General features: G+C 44.6%; 2 protein-coding genes across 2 annotated transcripts in view; one reads left to right on the top strand and one right to left on the bottom strand.

Moving 5' to 3' along the window:
• Positions 1 to 18,236, top strand: part of LOC135207458 (putative neural-cadherin 2) — a 1,036,792-nt gene that overhangs the window by 241,716 nt on the left and 776,840 nt on the right.
• Positions 10,502 to 12,436, bottom strand: LOC135207459 (myosin-11-like). The gene has a single exon (XM_064239184.1). The coding sequence runs from the start codon at positions 12,434 to 12,436 to the stop codon at positions 10,502 to 10,504; it is 1,935 nt and encodes a 644-aa protein (XP_064095254.1).

The following is an 18,236-nucleotide window of genomic DNA, read 5'->3' as shown; positions in this document are numbered from 1 at the left end:
CATATTATTGTGGATTTACTTTTTTGATGATAATAATAATAATAATAATAATAATAATAATAATAATAATAAATAATAATAATAATAATAATTATTATTATTATTATTATTATCATTATTATTATTATTATTCCCAGTTAATAACATGATTGTTCTCACTAACATGTACAAAAATACCACTATTAACTGGGAAGAGGCAAATAAGATTGTGTGCTTTAATAATGCAATGGAAAGGAATATCAATGAATCTAGCTTTATAAAAGAAAGTTACAACAATAATATGAACATCAGTCAAGGAATGTATAAACTTGATCCTTTAAATATCAGAAGAAAATTGTAAACTGTTTTAAATTTTAAGGAAGGCAAGTAGAGATGTATGGAAATAGGATTATTATATTCGTAAACACAGTAAGGGGGCAGAAGTGGTAAAAAGATATCCAACCTCGCCTCCTTGACACCTCTCAGGTGTGGATTTGTTGCCTCCTATGGTGGGTACCCTTATCGGTAGTATCCCTTGAGAGTTTATTGTAAATTTTAGCCAAATGATCTTTGAAAGCCACTCCTACCGTGACACCTGCCAGTGGGTGGATCTGCAGTCTCAAACGGTTGTGTGTATATTCGTCAGTACTGTCTGTGTAGTAATTATACTATATATCAGTCCTTTGTCAATGGCTTGGAAATAAAGCCGAAACTGTCAGGACCTACACCCTGACACCCTGTCTCTTACTTTTCCCCTGTGGATATGTGTGATAAATGAATCACGTGCTAAAGTGATTATAAATCGTATATATATATATATATATATATATATATATATATATATATATATATATATATATATTTATATATGTGTATATATATATATATATATATATATATATATATATATATATATATATAATACTACTTCTACATCCAAACGACCCACACCATTACACCCGAAACCCTACTCCCACAGTCATCCGCCCACACACCTTCCCCCACAACTAGCCACTACTCCCACCATAGCCCTACACATTCAGCCTTTCGCCCACAATCCAGTCCTCTACCCACAGACCTACACTCGCAACTTACAGTCATCCACCAGGCCTCTACCCACAACCTTACACCCACAGTCATCCACCTGGCCTCTACCCACAACCTTACACCCACAGTCATCCACTTGGCTTCTGCCCGCAACCTTATACCCACAGTCATCCACCTGGCCTCTACCCACAACCTTACAGCCACAGTCATCCACCTGGCCTCTACCCTCAACCTTACACCCACAGTCATCCACTTGGCTTCTGCCCGCAACCTTATACCCACAGTCATCCACTTGGCCTCTACCCACAACCTTACAGCCACAGTCTTCCACCTGGCCTCTGCCCGCAACCATACACCCACAGTCATCCACCAGGCCTCTACCCACAAAACTTACACCCACAGTCATCCACCAGGCCTCTACCCACAACCTTATACCCACAGTCATCCACCAGGCCTCTACCCACAACCTTACACCCACAGTCATCCACCTGATCTGTACCCACAACCTTACACCCACAGTCATCCACTTGGTCTCGACCCACAACCTTACACCCACAGTCATCCACTTGGTCTCGACCCACAACCTTATACCCACAGTCATCCACTTGGCCTCTACCCCACAACCTTACACCCACAGTCTTCCACCTGGCCTCTGCCCGCAACCATACACCCACAGTCATCCACCAGGCCTCTACCCACAACCTTACACCCACAGTCATCCACCAGGCCTCTACCCACAACCTTACACCCACAGTCATCCACCAGGCCTCTACCCACAACCTTACACCCCACAGTCATCCCACCTGATCTGTACCCACAACCTTACACCCCACAGTCATCCACTTGGTCTCGACCCAACCAACCTTATACCCACAGTCATCCACTTGGTCTCGACCCACAAATTACACCCACAGTCATCCACCTGGACTTTACCCACATCGTTACACCCACAGTCATCCACCAGGCCTCTACCCACAACCTTACACCCACAGTCATCCCTTGGTCTCAAGCCCACAACCTTATACCACAGTCATCCACATGTCTCTACCCACACCTTACACCCAACAGTCATCCACTTGGTCTCGCTCCACACCTTACACCCACAGTCATCCACTTGGCCTCGACCCACAACCTTACACCCACAGTCATCCACCTGATCTCTACCCACAACCTTACACCCACAGTCATCCACTTGGTCTCGACCCACAAACCTACCACCCACAGTCATCCACGTGGCCCTCTACCACACCTTCACCCCACAGTCATCCCCACCTGCATCCCTACCCATACCCCAAAACCTTACACCCACAGTCATCCACCATGGTCTCGACCACTAACCTAACACCCACAGTCATCCACCGGTATCTCTACCCTTACAACCTTACCCTTACACCCCAGTCATCCACTTGGTCTCGACCCACAACCTTACACCCACAGTCATCCACCTGATCTCTACCACAACTTATACCCCACAGTCATCCACTTTGGTCTCGACCACAACCTTACCACCCACAGTCATCCACTTTGGCCCTCGACCCACACTTTCCACCCACAGTCATCCACTTGGTCTCGACCCACAACCTTACACCCACAGTCATCCACCTGATCTCTACCCACAACCTTATACCCACAGTCATCCACTTGGCCTCGACCCACAACCTTACACCCACAGTCATCCACTTGGTCTCGACCCACAACCTTACACCCACAGTCATCCAATCCCACCTGCTATCTCTACCCACAACCTATACCCTCAGTCATCCACTTGGTCTCGACCCACAACCTTGACCCCCACCAACAGTCATCCACTTGGTCTCGACCCAACCTTACACCCACAGTCTCCACTTGGTCTCGGCCCCACAACCTTACATCCACAGTCATCCACTTGGTTCGACCCACAACCTTACACCCACAGTCATCCAACTTGGTCTCGACCCACACCTTACACCCACAGTCATCCCACTTGGTCTCGACCCACAACCTTACACCCACGTCATCCACTTGGTCTCGACCCACAACCTAACACCCACAGTCATCACCGTATCTCTACCCACAACCTTACACCCCCGTCATCCACTTGTCTCCCGACCCCAACCCTTCTACACCCACAGTCATCCACCTGATTCTACCCAAACCTTATTATACCCACAGTCATCCACTTGGTCTCGACCCCCACAAACCTTACACCCACAGTCATCCACTTGGTCTCGACCCACAACCTTACACCCACAGTCATCCACTTGGTCTCGACCCACAACCTTACACCCACAGTCATCCACCTGATCTCTACCCACAACCTTATACCCACAGTCATCCACTTGGTCTCGACCCACAACCTACCCCCACACAGTCCCATCCACTTGGCCTCGACCCACACCCTTATACCCCACAGTCATCCTGATCTCTACCCACAACCTTATACCCACATCCTCCCCTTGGTCTCGACCCACAACCTTACACCCACAGTCATCCACTTGGTCTCGACCCACAACCTTACACCCACAGTCATCCACTTGGTCTCGACCCACAACCTTACACCCACAGTCATCCACTTGGTCTCGACCCACAACCTTACACCCACAGTCATCCACTTGGCCTCGACCCACAACCTTACACCCACAGTCATCCCTGGTCTCGACCCACACCTTACACACCCACAGTCATCCACTTGGTCTCGACCAAACACAACATTACAGTCTCACACCTGATCTCTTACCCACAACCTTATACCCACAGTCATCACTTGGTCTCGCCCACAACCTTACAACCCACAGTCATCCCCACTTGGTCTCGACCCACAACCTTTACACCCACAGTCTCCACTTGGTCTCGACCCCACCTTACACCCACAGTCATCCACTTGGTCTCGAACCCACAACCTTACACCCACAGTCATCCACCTGATCTCTTTACCCACCAACCTTATACCCACAGTCCCATCCACCTTGGCCTCGACCCACAACTTACACCCCCACAGTCTCCCACTTGGCCCTCGACCCACAACCTTTATACCACAGTCATCCACCTGTCTCCTACCCACAACCTTAAAATATACCCCAGTCATCCACTTGGTCTCGACCCACAACCTTACACCCACAGTCATCCACTTGGTCTCGACCCACAACCTTACACCCACAGTCATCCACTTGGTCTCGACCCACAACCTTACACCCACAGTCATCCACCTGGTCTCGACCCACAACCTTACACCCACAGTCATCCACTTGGCCTCGACCCACAACCTTACACCCCACAAAGTCATCCACTTGGTCTCGTCCACAACCTAACACCCACAGTCATCCACATGGCCTCTACCTACAACCTTACACACACAGTCATCCACCAGGCCTCTACCTACAACCTTACACCCACAGTCATCCACTTGCATAACCTTACACCCAGAGTCATCCACCTGATCTTTACCCATACACCCACAGTCATCCACCTGGCCTTTACCAACATCGTTACACCCACAGTCATCCACTTGGCCTCTACCTACAACCTTACACCCACAGTCATCCACCTGATCTCTACCCACAACCTTACACCTTCAGTCATCCACTTGGTTTTCGACCCAAAACCTTACACCTCCACAGTCATCCCCCACTTGGTTTCGACCCACTTACACCCACACATCCACTTGCCTCGGACCCAATATACTACACCCATTTATCCCCAGGCCTCTACCTACAACCTTACACCCACAGTCATCCACCTGATCTCTACCCACAACCTTACACCCACAGTCATCCACTTGGCCTCGACCCACAACCTTACACCCACAGTCATCCACTTGGCCTCGACCCACAACCTTACACCCACACATCCACTTGGCCTCGACCCATATACTTACACCCACATTCATCCACCAGGCCTCTACCCACAACCTTACACCCACAGTCATCCACCTGATCTTTACCCACAACCTTACACCCACAGTCATCCACATGGCCTCTACCCACAACCTTACACCCACAGTCTTCCACTTGGCCTCGACCCACAACCTTACACCCACACATCCACTTGGCCTCGACCCATATACTTACACCCACATTCATCCACCAGGCTTCTACCCACAACCTTACACCCACAGTCATCCACCTGATCTTTACCCACAACCTTACACCCACAGGCATCTACTTGGCCTCTACCCACAACCTTACACACACAGTCATCCACTTGGTTTCGACCCACAACCTTACACACACAGTCATCCACTTGTCCTCGACCTCAACCCTACACCCACAGGTCATCCACTGCATAACCTTACACCCAGAGTCATCCACCAGATCTTTACCCACAACCTTACACCCACAGTCATCCACTAGGCCTCTACACACAACCTTACACCCACAGTCATCCACTTGGTTTCGACCCACAACCTTACACCCACAGTCATCCACATGGCCTCTACCCACAACCTTACACCCACAGTCATCCACCAGGCCTCTACCCACAACCTTACACCCACAGTCATCCACTTGGCCTCGACCCACAACCTTACACCCACACATCCACTTGGCCTCGACCCATATACTTACACCCACAGTCATCCACCTGGCCTGGGGGAGAGTAAAATGGCCTTTGCTGAAGTACGTCCTGTTCAAGTGCAGGATTGTCATCAGTTTATCGTTTTCATTTCATTTCTCATTTTTCCATCTAACCATACTTTCATTTCAGCGCTGAATTGTCTTATAGGTCCTAGCGCTAGTGCTATGCCCTAAATTCCACAATCCATCCATCCATCCACCTGGCCTCGACCCACAACCTTACACCCACAGTTATCCACTTGGCCTCGACCCACAACCTTACACCCACAGTCATCCACTTGGACAATACCCACATTCTTATACCCACAGTCATCCACTTGGGCTCTACCCACAAACCTTTCACACCCACAGTCATCCACCTGGCCTCTACCGACAACCTTACTCCCCTGGTCATCCACCTGGCCTCTACCAACAACCTTACACCCACAGTCATCCACCTTGAATTACCCACATCGTTATACCCACAGTCATCCACCTCGCCTCTACCCACAACCTTATACCCGCAGTCATCCACCTGGCCTCTACGCATAGCCTTACACCCACAGTCATCCACCTGGCCTTTACCCACATCGTTACACTCTCAGTCATCCACTTGGCCTCTACCCACAACTTATACCCGCAGTCATCCACCTGGGCCTCTACGCATGAGCCTTACACCCACAGTCATCCACCTGGCCTTTACCCACATCGTTACACTCTCAGTCATCCACTTGGCCTCTACCCACAACCTTATACCCGCAGTCATCCACCTGGTCTCTACCCACAACCTTATACCCGCAGTCATCCACCTGGCCTCTACGCACAACCTTACACCCACAGTCATCCACTTGGCCTCTGCCCACAACCTTACACCCACAGTCATCCACCAGGCCTCTTCCCACAACCTTACACCCACAGTCATCCACTGGGCATCGACCCACAACCTAACACCCACAGTCATCCACTTGGCCTCAACCCACAACCTTACACCCACACATCCACTTGGCCTCGACCCACATACTTACACCCACAGTCATCCACTTGGCCTCTACCCACAGCCTTACAACCAGTCATCCACTTGGCCAATACCCGCGACCTTATACCCACAGTCATCCACCTGGCCTCTACCCATAACCTTACACCCACAGTCATCCACCTGGCCTCTACCCACAACCTTACACCCACAGTCATCCACCTGGCCTCTACCCACAACCTTACACCCACAGTCATCCACTTGGCCTCTACCCACAACCTTACACCCACAGTCATCCACCTGGCCTCTACCCACAACCTTACACCCACAGTCATCCACTGGCCTCTACCCACAACCTTACACCCACAGTCATCCACTTGCCCTCTACCCACAACCTTACACCCACACTCATCGACCTGGCCTTTACCCACATCGTTTACACCCACATCATCCACTTGGCCTCTACCCACAACCTTACACCCACGCTCATCGACCTGGCCTTTACCCACATCGTTTACAACCCACAGTCATCCACTTGGCCCTCTACCCACAACCTTACACCCACACTCATCGACCTGGCCTTTACCCACATCGTTACACCCACAGTCATCCACTTGGCCTCTACCCACAACCTTACACCCACAGTCATCCACCTGGCCTCTACCCACAACCTTACACCCACAGTCATCCACTTGGCTTCTGCCCGCAACCTTACACCCACAGTCATCCTCTTGGCCTCTATACACAACCTTACACCCACATCATCCACTTGGCCTCTACCCACAACCTTACACCCACAGGCATCCACTTGGCCTCTACCTACAACCTTACAGCCACAGTCATCCACCTGGCCTCTACCCACAACCTTGCAGCCACAGTCATCCACTTGGCCTCTACCCACAACCTTGCAGCCACAGTCATCCACTTGGCCTCTACCCACAACCTTACAGCCACAGTCATCCACTTGGCCTCTACCCACAACCTTACACCCACAGTCATCCACCTGGCCTCTACCCACAACTTTGCACCCACAGTTATCCACCTGGCCTCTATCCACAACCTTACACCCACAGTCATCCACCTAGCTTCTACCCACAACCTTACACCCACAGTCATCCACCTGGCCTTTGCTCATAACCTTACATTCCACAGTCATCCACCTGGTCTTTACCCACAACCTTACACCCACAGTCATCCACCTGGCCTCTGCTCATAACCTTACATTCCACACTCATCCACCTGGCCTCTACCCACAACCTTACACTCACAGTCATCCGCTTGGCCTGTACCCGCAACCTTACACCCACAGTCATCCACTTGGCCTGTACCCACAACCTTACTCCTCACAACCATCCACCCACAACTACACAACCCTTCAACAGCCCTCCACCTGCACCCACCACCCACAGCCAGTTTGAGATGTGTTTTATATAAGCTCAGTTAAATGCTACAGTTAGAGTTATTTGTAGTATTAGACCTAAGTCTACAAAGCCATGCACCTAGCATTCACCTTTTATTCATTGGAATTCCTTCTTAGAAATATATAAAATAAATATCCAAGAATAGAATGTGAATGCTAGGTGCATAGCACTGTAGACTTTAGGCTAAATCATACAGTAACTCTTAAGTGTTGCATTTAACAAAGTTTTTATAAAATGTTTCTCATGGTTTTAAAGGGAGATTTTTCTGCTTCTGGTTTTACTTTACAAATATCTCTCTCTCTCTCTCTCTCTCTCTCTCTCTCTCTCTCTCTCTCTCTCTCTCTCTCTCTCTCTCTCTCTCATTGTTTTTGGCAGATATTTTACAGACGATGCTAACCCTCCCTATTTTTCCGGGCTTGGGACCGGCACTGAATTGGGCTGGCGGGCAAGCCAACCCAATTCAGTGGCTAGGTTAAAATGTTTTGTTTCCCACAGCAAGAAAATGAATCAAGTCATCCAGTCTGTGACACACTCCTGTAGGCCTTTAAGGGGGGGCTGGGTGTCACGGGTCACTCACCCCCTCCTGCTGTGGAAAGCGAGGCATCAAGATTTTGCCTCTTTTTTTTTCTGAACTGGCGTGTCTCAGACTTGGCCCTCGAGACATCTTCTGTAAATGGCCCTTCCATTCGGATCCAGTGCCTTTTCTTTTTTTTTTTTTTTTTTTTTTTGTCCTTATTCTCTGTCTCTCCTTGGGCTTTTGATCTTGCTCTTGCCTCCCCAGTGTTTGTCCCTGGGGGAAGGCCTGCCCAACTTTCTTATGTAGGGGACTTTTGCCATTCTTCCTCGTTTCCTGCAACTCCTCCATTTCAGTGCCTCTCTGCTTCAGTGTTGTCATGTTTTTCGACTACTCTGAGCAAACATGAATGGGTCACAGAAAGGCCCGATGACCGTGGGGTTGAACGCACACCCAAAGCAACATAAGAGCAACCACCATGAACACCTTCGGGGGGTTGGGGGGAAGCCGTGGGGGAACGGCTTTCGAAGGTGGGGGAATCATGGGGTCCCTCCGACGCTGCTGAAGATTTGCGCACAACCCCATGGTCGTCGAGTCAGTCCGTGACTCACTCATGTTGGCCTTTTTGGTGGGTGTTGCAGCTGGCTTAGTCCTCCTTTTCCTCACGATCCTCGGCTCTGAGGGGCTCGATCGTACAGATCTCTTCTTCGCTCCTTTGATGACAAGTTTTGTCATCTCCATTAGTGAGGTCCTTCAATGTCTGAGTAAGGGCATCCCACTGCTTCCGGTAGTTGGTCCTATCACGCTGGGCATCGCAGTATTTCCTGTGTTGTTTATCCTTCCTCATCCACAGGTCCTCTTCCTGCCCTTCATCTTGCTTCTCCTTGTCATTGGTGTTGTCCAGAGTTTCAATTCCATGCTGCAGTGCAATATGTTGCAGATGGAAGTTCCTCTGAGCTGTCCCATGGAGAAGCGTCATTAGCATGTATTTGTCCTGCTCCCTCAGAGCCTCTTCCTGTCTCCTTTGGCGCTCCCTGAGATGCTGTTGTTCCTTGATCATCTTTTCCTCTTGTATCCTCCAATTTTCTTTCAATTGTTCACATTCCGTTCTAAGTTGCTGCAGCTCTTTCTCATCTTCCTCGAGTTGGATCTCCATCTTCTTCCTCTGTTTGTGATGGTCTTCTTCATCTTTCCTCAGCGTCTCTACTTCTTTTTCCTTTTCCTGTAACATTTGCTGCCAGTGTACATTTTCCCTCTCTTCTTTAATCAGAAGATTGACAGCATTTTCTAATCTGTCTACCAACTCTAGCTTTTCAGCTCTGAGTTGTTCCTCTTTGCCTAAGAAATCTCTCATTTGGTTCTCCCTTTTCTGGGCCTCCTCCTCAAAATCGTTTGAGAGTTTTCTCGCCTTTTCGTCTGCCTCCTCCAGCAAGCTGTCCAGTTTCTTCCCGTGATTGAGAGCGACGCCTAGTTTCTCGGCAAGTTCTTCTTTTTCACATATCAGTTTTCTCTCCATGTTTAAGAAGTTTTCAATTTGGAGATCCCTGTTTTTGAGCTCTATTTTGACGGTTCTCAGGGAAGCCGCCATCTCACTTCCTCTCATCTTTTCTTCTCTCAACAAGTTTTCCATCTCCTTACCATGATGGAGAGCATCCTGGAGAAGTCTGCTCCTCTGTTTTTCCTTCCTTAAAGATTTCAGAAGTGAATTTATATTTAGATGGTTTTCGTTTACCTCATCCTGAAGCTTGGCGTTCTGTCCTCCTAGTTCTGCAACCCAGTTCTTCATAACTTGGGCTTCTCCAGCCAGAACTTGGGTCTGCTTCTTCTCATTGTCTAACTCTTTCTTTAGTGCATGCACTTCTTCTTCCTTTGCTTCTAACTCTTCTTTAGTGCATGCACTTCTTCTTCCTTTGCTTCTAACTCTTCTTTAAAGTTTGCATTCTCCTGCTCCTAGTTCCGGCAAACCCAGTTCTTCATAAACCTGGGCTTCTCCAGGCACGAACTTGGGTCCTGCTTCTTCTCATTGTTCTAAACCTTTTTAGTGCAGTCCACTTCCTGCTTCCTTTTGCTTTCTTAATCTTTCTTTAAAATTTGCATTCTCTGCTCCAAGTTCTGCGACCCAGTTCTTCATAACCTGGGCTTCTCCAGCCAGAACTTGGGTCCTCTTCTTCTCATTGTCTAACTCTTTATTCAGTAAAGTCACTTCTGCTGCTTTTGCTTCTAATTCTTCTTTAAAGTTTGCACTCTCTGCTCCTAGTTCTGAGACCCAGTTCCTCATCACTTGTATTTCTTCGGCCATAATCTCAGTTTTCACTCTTTCTGCATTTAGGATTTCTGATGCAGAGACCAACTGAGATTCTTTTTGGCGCAAAACTGATTCTAGGAACTGAACTTGATCTTCTAGTACCAAGTTCTTCTGGGTCTCATCTGCCAGGTTTTTCTCAAGCTCACAATTTCTATCTTGTGTGTCAGCTGCAACCTCCCTAAGTCTAGACTTTTCTGATTCAGCGAGCTCAAGTTTTCCTTGGAGATGATCTTGGTTCTCTTTAACATACATTAGTTGATATTCCAGTTCTTCTACAGTGCTTTCAATGGCCATCATTTGCACTTCCAGAGTCCTCATTTTCTCTTGGTCGTTCTCAGACTCTATCGCTTGACGTACCAGTAATTCTTGTAGATGGTCGACTTTCCTCTCCTTCTGCTCTAAGGCATCCCTGTGGTCTACTATGAGCCTCATCAAATCTTCATTCTCTGCATCAAGAATTTGAATGAAAGTTTCTGCTTCTTTAAGTTTGAGGCTCAGTTCTTTTCCTTTCTCTTGAGCGTACTCCAGTTCTCTTTCTTTATCGACCATATTCTTCTGGAAGCGACTTTTCATTTCTCTCTCGTCTTCGTCCCGTTTCTTTAGCAAATGATTATTCTCCTCTAATTGTCTCTCCAGAGACACTATTTTCTCCTTCATTTCTTTATTGAAGTTCTCTATCTTCTCTCCTCGGTCTAGAGCCAGTTCCAAGTCGTGTTCTAGGCGCCGGTTTTCAGTCAGAACTTGTTCTTTTTGGAGCCAGGCACTCTCGATTTGTTTTTTCATTGCTGCATTCTCATCTGCCTTCTTTTCAAGCAAAATATCTTTATCCTCAAGTTGATGTTGAATCCGCTCAATCGCCTTTTCTGCTTCCTTCCACCGATATTCCATTGTAGTACCATAGGCCTGACTCTTTTCCAGAGTATCTTCCAGCTCTCTTTCTTCCTCAGTGCTTTCCAATTCTTCAATATTAAGGGTCTCTTCCAGTTCCTTCTTGCTGTCTTCTTGATCTTCCAGTTCTACGAGTTCCTCCATACTATCTTGCAGATCTTCCAGTTCTAGACTTTCTTCCAGTCTAGACACTTTTCTCACGCCAGTTTCCAGGTCATTCTCATTCTCGCTCACATCAGTTTCAAGGTCATATTCACTATCGCTCATATCGGTTTCATCATCTGCTTCACTTTCACTCGTTTCATCATCTTCCTCGCTATCACATACATCAGTTTCATCATCATCATCATCATCCTCACATTCGCTCATATTGAGTTCATCATCATCATCCTTGCTATCACATACATCATGTTCATCATCATCCTCGCTATCATACACATCCATTTGTTCGCTTTCCATACATTCTTCCAAAACATCAGACGTTCTTCCAGACATTCCATACATCCAGCACACAGCAAGCGCCAAAGCTGCCAACAAAGCCAAACCTGCAGGTCTGGCAAAGGCAGAAGATGGCGCCATCAAGCTGCTGTTCGGGTGATCGACGATAATTTCTGGTTCGAGATAATGGTCAGCGGCATCAACAAGAGCACCAGGTGCTCGGAAACCACTGCTGACTCCTCGACAACAACAGAAATCAAACAAGTCGTAAATGATTGTAGCGTACAAGTCGCCGTAAATGAATGCCAGTATCACAAGTAATATGCAATATAGCTCAAACATGATGAAATGTCAACCTTGTACGTTGGCTTTCTCTACGTCTAGTTTTTAAAACTGCCACGGCCACCTCGCAGGTCTCTGGTTCCGGAGCTGCTTCTTGAAGATCCAAAGAACGCCTTCGATTGCTTGCTGCCTCGGCTCCGATGGATTCTTCTTCTTATTCTTCATCTTCTTCGCAGATCCGAAGAACGCTTTCGATGATTGCTGGCTGCCTCGGCTCGGCTCCGATGGATTCTTCTTCTTCTTCTTCGTTGCTGTTGTTGATGAGAGAGTCTCCGGCTGCTCCAGGAGCTGGGGCTGCGGCAGCATTTGTCCTTCTGGAGGAAGAGAGGGGAAGATCGAAGACGCCTCCTCTTCTTGGCCTCAGAGGAATGCTCGGAACGGAATTTTTTTTCTTGACTTTACTTTTTACCTCCCACGAAGTCATAAGTTTTTCATATATATATATATATATATATATATATATATATATATATATATATATATATATATATATATATATATATATATATATGTATGTATGTGTGTGTCTGTGTGTGTTAGAGAGAGAGATAGAGAGAGAAAGAGCGATGGTACATACGGTACACTCTAAAGAATGTATATCACCGCTTCTCAGTCCTTTCCAAACAGACCACGGGAAGATGGCCATACCAAAATAACGAGGCATTCCGGCGTTTCGAGCAATGATTGCGAAAGAGCTGTTTTTTTCTTTTTTCATGACTAAAAAAATAAATAGGTCTATATATTTCTGTTGGTCGGTCGCTTCGAGTTCTCTGCTGTTAGTAGGACTGGGTGATTTTCAATGTGATGGCTTTTGGACGTTTAATCGATGGTGTGTTTGTTTGTTTGTTTATTTTTTTTTTTTTGAGACTGAATATTTCTTAGAGTTTAATTTATTTTATTTATTTATTTATTTATTTATTTATTTATTTTATTTATTATTTATTTATTTTTTACTTTTAGTTTTTGAACTATTCGTGTTGGTAAAGGTCGTAAGAATAATGAATTTTTTTTTAGACAATATTCTATGAGTTTTTACTTATTTTATTTATTTATTTAGTTTTTGGCTATTCGTTTTGGTAAAGGTTTGTGGGCGGTCATTCCTCAGGCAGAACCGTTTTTTCTCGAGCGTCATGCATAAAAAAATAAATTAGATAAAAAAGCCCCACATTCCGCAGACATTTTCTCGATGTGTCACAAAAAGAAAAGAAAAGACAAAGAAAAGACGTTTTCTTGATGCGTCATTAAAAAAAAAAAAAAAAAAAAAAAAAAAAAACAAAAAAAAAAAAAAAAACTTCCACAGTAGACGTTTTTTTGATGCATCACGCCTAAAAGAAAATCACCATCCGTTCCGTAGACGTTTTCTCGATATATCACACACAAAAAAACAAAAAGGAAAATAAAAAGCCGACGTTTTCTCGATGCGTCAAAAAAAAAAAAACCGAACAAAAAACATTCCTCAGGCGTTGTCTCGATGCGTGACGACTAAAAAAAAAAAAAAAAAAAAAAATTAAAAAAAAACAAAAATGCATTCCGCAGACGTTTTCTACATGCGTCACACCTAAAAAAATAAAGGGAAAAACAGGCATTCTGCAGACGTTTTCTCGATGCTTGACGCCTGAAAAATAAAGAAAGAAGAAAAAAACAGGTATTCCGCTGACGTTTTCTCGAGCGTGACGCCTAAAAAAAAAAAAAAAAAAAAAAAAAAAAAAAAAAAAAAAAAAAAAATCCGCAGACGTTTTCTCGATGCATGACGCCTAAAAATAGAGAAAAAATAGAAAAAAAAGAGGCATTCTGCAGACGTTTTCTCGAAGCGTGACTCCTAATAAATCAAGAAAAAAGAGGCATCCCGCAGACGTTTTCTCTATGCCTTATAAAAAAAAAAAAAAATAAAAAATTCTCAAGAGCACGTCGATGCTCTCCTTCCGGAGAGGAGCCAATCTGCCTTTCATAAACCGAGTTAATTTGATGCATGCAAAAATATAATATTTTAAGAGAGGATGTCGATCGCTTACTCTAATGGCGTGGTTTTAGAGCTCATCTTTGTTCGGCCGTCATCTAATCATGGCTTGGATGGAGAGCTCTCTCTCTCTCTCTCTCTCTCTCTCTCTCTCTCTCTCTCTCTGCCTGTTGTAATGGCATTTTCCTTCCTCGAGTTTGGAACCAATTTTCTCTTTACATATGTATGTTTTATGCATATGTATATATATACGTATATGCAGAAGCCAGGTACTATGTCGTACCTCTAAGTAAATGGGGATACAATCCACAATGAATGTAAAATCCTCTTGTAGATTAAAATATATATATTCTTGTACAGGATTAAAGCTTTCGACCATCAACTGTGGTCTTGTTCACTAAAATCCTACAAGAGGATTTTACTTCATTGTGGATTGTATCCCCATATACGTATATATATATATATATATATATATATATATTATATATATATATATATATATATATATATATATATATATATATATAATTAGACAAGACGTATCACGTGCCTCACAATCATCTTAAAACCGCAAAAATATAAGATATAAAAAAAAGAGCATTTGCGTACGAAAAAAAGCTAACTTTAATCATTAAAGTTGCGCGTAGCTCCAAAACAAAATAACTATCATAGAAGAAAACTAAAACTCCACCTCACTTAAAAAGCAGCTAACTGTAGGAGTCATAGATCTATGGCACCTTCGTACAAGTTACCTCCCCCCTCCCCCCTCACCCCTCTCACCATCCAGAAACCAGGAGTCGGAGGGTAGGGGGGGGGGGGGAACCAGGATCCCATGGTCTCCTAATATAATTCGCTGTAATCATCGTACATTCTGGTTCACGCACTTGAAAGCACACGAAGGAAACGCGTCGTGGATGCAATTACAGCAGCGCTTGTGCGTTCAGGGAAGCGCTGCTTGTCTAAGTACATCCTCATTTGGAGACCGTCTCAAGACCTGGCTCGAGATTATTATGCGGGCAACCAAAGGGTTTAGAAACGGGGCGTTTTGGTTTGCGCAATTATTGCTTGTTTGCGGCTCTCGCTCATGATGTTGTTTTGACTTGTTTACTTTTAGGTTTCAGTGGAGATATTGTTATTAATTATTACGCTCATTTTTCTGGATGGTTTAATTTTCGTTGGTATATTTTTCTGAGTGGTTTAGTAATTTGGTCTTGGTGTTAGGGTATATTTGAAGTATTACATATTATATTTGAAGAATTGCTGGATATCCTTCCATATAACAGTTATCAACAAATATTATTGCATTACATTTCATTCAAGTCGCATATAACAATTCTAGCTTCAAGTTTTTACAACACACACGCACACACACACACAGTAATTTTTTTTTTTTTTCAAATTTTATTTTGTAAGAAAATTATTCTTGGGAGGGGCTGTATTTGCTATATTTCGGTTGCAAATTATATGTATCCATTTGCATTCCCACTATCAGACCCTGTCTGTCTGTCTGTTGAAAAGAAAAATTAAATTATTAATTTCCAGCTCCAAGTTTTTACAGCACATACAGTACAATGTTATTATTTTTTCTTTTATTCAATTTTTAGTTATTTGGGGGGGCTATATTTCAATTTCCGGTGGTCTGTGTCTCCATTTGTATTCCCTCTATCAGACTCTGTCTGTCTGTCTGTGAAAAGTAAGACAGACTTACTCTTTCCACTATACTCGGTTTTTTTTCCATCTGTCCACCTACCTGTGGTGTTTGCGTATGGTAACACTGCGTCCCGGGCTTTAGATAATTACATTCAGCTTACATTCAACATTTATAATAATATCCTATTTCGCATATTAACAGTGTAATTCGAATACAGTAAATTATTAAAACACTTTTCAGTTGCAAATGTACACCCAGATATCCTTTTATTTACCTAAAACTTACACAGGATAACTATTTAAAGCCTGGGACGCAGTGTTACCATGCGAAAACACCACAGCCGGATGGACAGATGAAAAAAAACAGAGTATAGGTAGGTAGTCATCACTGCAATAAACTTTGCATGGGAGGTGTCCGTGACGACACATCTGTTTATATCAACGCTGCTGGACTTAATCCATTAAGTGCTTTGCCACGTTAGTGGGGAAAAACTGATGTTTATTTCATATTCATTCTTCTAGGCTATTCTGAGCTACGTATAGGTAGCTTGGCTTGGCTGGTGGGGATAGGTTTCGAACGAGTGATCCTAATCGCACTTCGGTCACCCTCGTTAACGTGGAATCCAAAACATCATCCATGTGACCTGATGTTAAGAGGCTAACATAGGCTATAACTTTGGTCACTCTCGTTAACGTGGAATCCCAAACATCATCCATGTGACCTAATGTTAAGAGGCTAACATAGGCTATAACTTTGGTCACTCTCGTTAACGTGGAATCCCAAACATCATCCATGTGACCTCATGTTAAGAGGATAACATAGGCTATAACTTCGGCTCTCGTTACTGAATCTAAAACATCCATCTTGGAATCTAAAACACATCCTTGTGACTCATGTTAAGAGGCTAACGAAGGCTATTACTGAGGTCACTCGTTAAGATGGAATCCAAAACATCATCTATGTGACCTGATGTTATGAGGAAAATATAGGTTATCGGTCACTCTCGTTAACTTGGAATCCAAAACATCATCCATGTTACCTCATGTTAAGAGGATAACATAGGCTATAACTTCGGTCACTCTTGTTAACTTGGAATCCAAAACATCATCCATGTGACCTCGTGTTAAGAGGATAACATAGGCTATAACTTCGGTCACTCTCGTTAACGTGGAATCCAAGACATCAGCCATATGACCTGATGTCAAGAGTTTATCATAAGCTATGACTTCGGTCACTCCCGTTAACTTGGAATCCCAAACATCATCCCTGTGACCTAATGTTAAGAGGCTAACATAGGCTATAACTTCGGTCACTCTCGTTAACTTGGAATCTAAAACATCATCCTTGTGACCTCATGTTAAGAGGCTAACGAAGGCTATAACTGAGGTCACTCGTTAAGGTGGAATCCAGAACATCATCTATGTGACCTGATGTTATGAGGAAAATATAGGTTCTTCGTCACTCTCGTTAACGTGGAATCCAAAACATCATCCATGTGACCTGATGTTATGAGGATAATATAGATTATCGGTCACTCTTGTTAACGTGGAATCCAAAACATCATCCATGTGACCTGATGTTAAGAGGCTAATGTAGGCTATAACTTCGGTCACTCTCGTTAACGTGGAATCCAAAATATAAAGTGCTACAAATTGACTACGCGAGAGATAAGAATATTCATTTTTCTACGCGATAGTTGACGGACGGTTGGCGTCCCCTTGCCCAGCAGTTTACACGAGGTTTTACCAGTGGTTAAATTACATTTATTTAGATGAACACATCACAGTTATTATGGCATCGCTCAGTTTATCTCTGACAAATGTGGGAGCAGAGGAGTTTGAATATGTTAGTTTGGGTGTAGAGACCATTGAATTGGGGAAAAACAGACAATATACACACTCTCTCTCTTTCTCTCTCACACACACACAAAAGTACACACTCTCACACAAGAAACTCATGTGAGAGATGTGTTTTTCTGGTGACAGAAGTTCACTCTCGACGTGGTTCGGAAGTCACGTATAAAGCCGTTGGTCTCGTTGCTGACTAATCACTGGTTCCATGCAACGTAAAAACACCATACAAACAAACAAACAAACAAACACAAGAAACTAATTCATATACAGGAACTGTTGTACGCAGTAAAAATCGATAGGCTATTGTACCATCTTATCACTTATTTCGTCGGTCATATT

This window comes from Macrobrachium nipponense, chromosome 32 (assembly GCF_015104395.2).
Source record: "Macrobrachium nipponense isolate FS-2020 chromosome 32, ASM1510439v2, whole genome shotgun sequence".
NCBI lineage: Eukaryota > Metazoa > Arthropoda > Malacostraca > Decapoda > Palaemonidae > Macrobrachium > Macrobrachium nipponense.
This window is presented reverse-complemented; position numbering and strand designations above follow the sequence as displayed.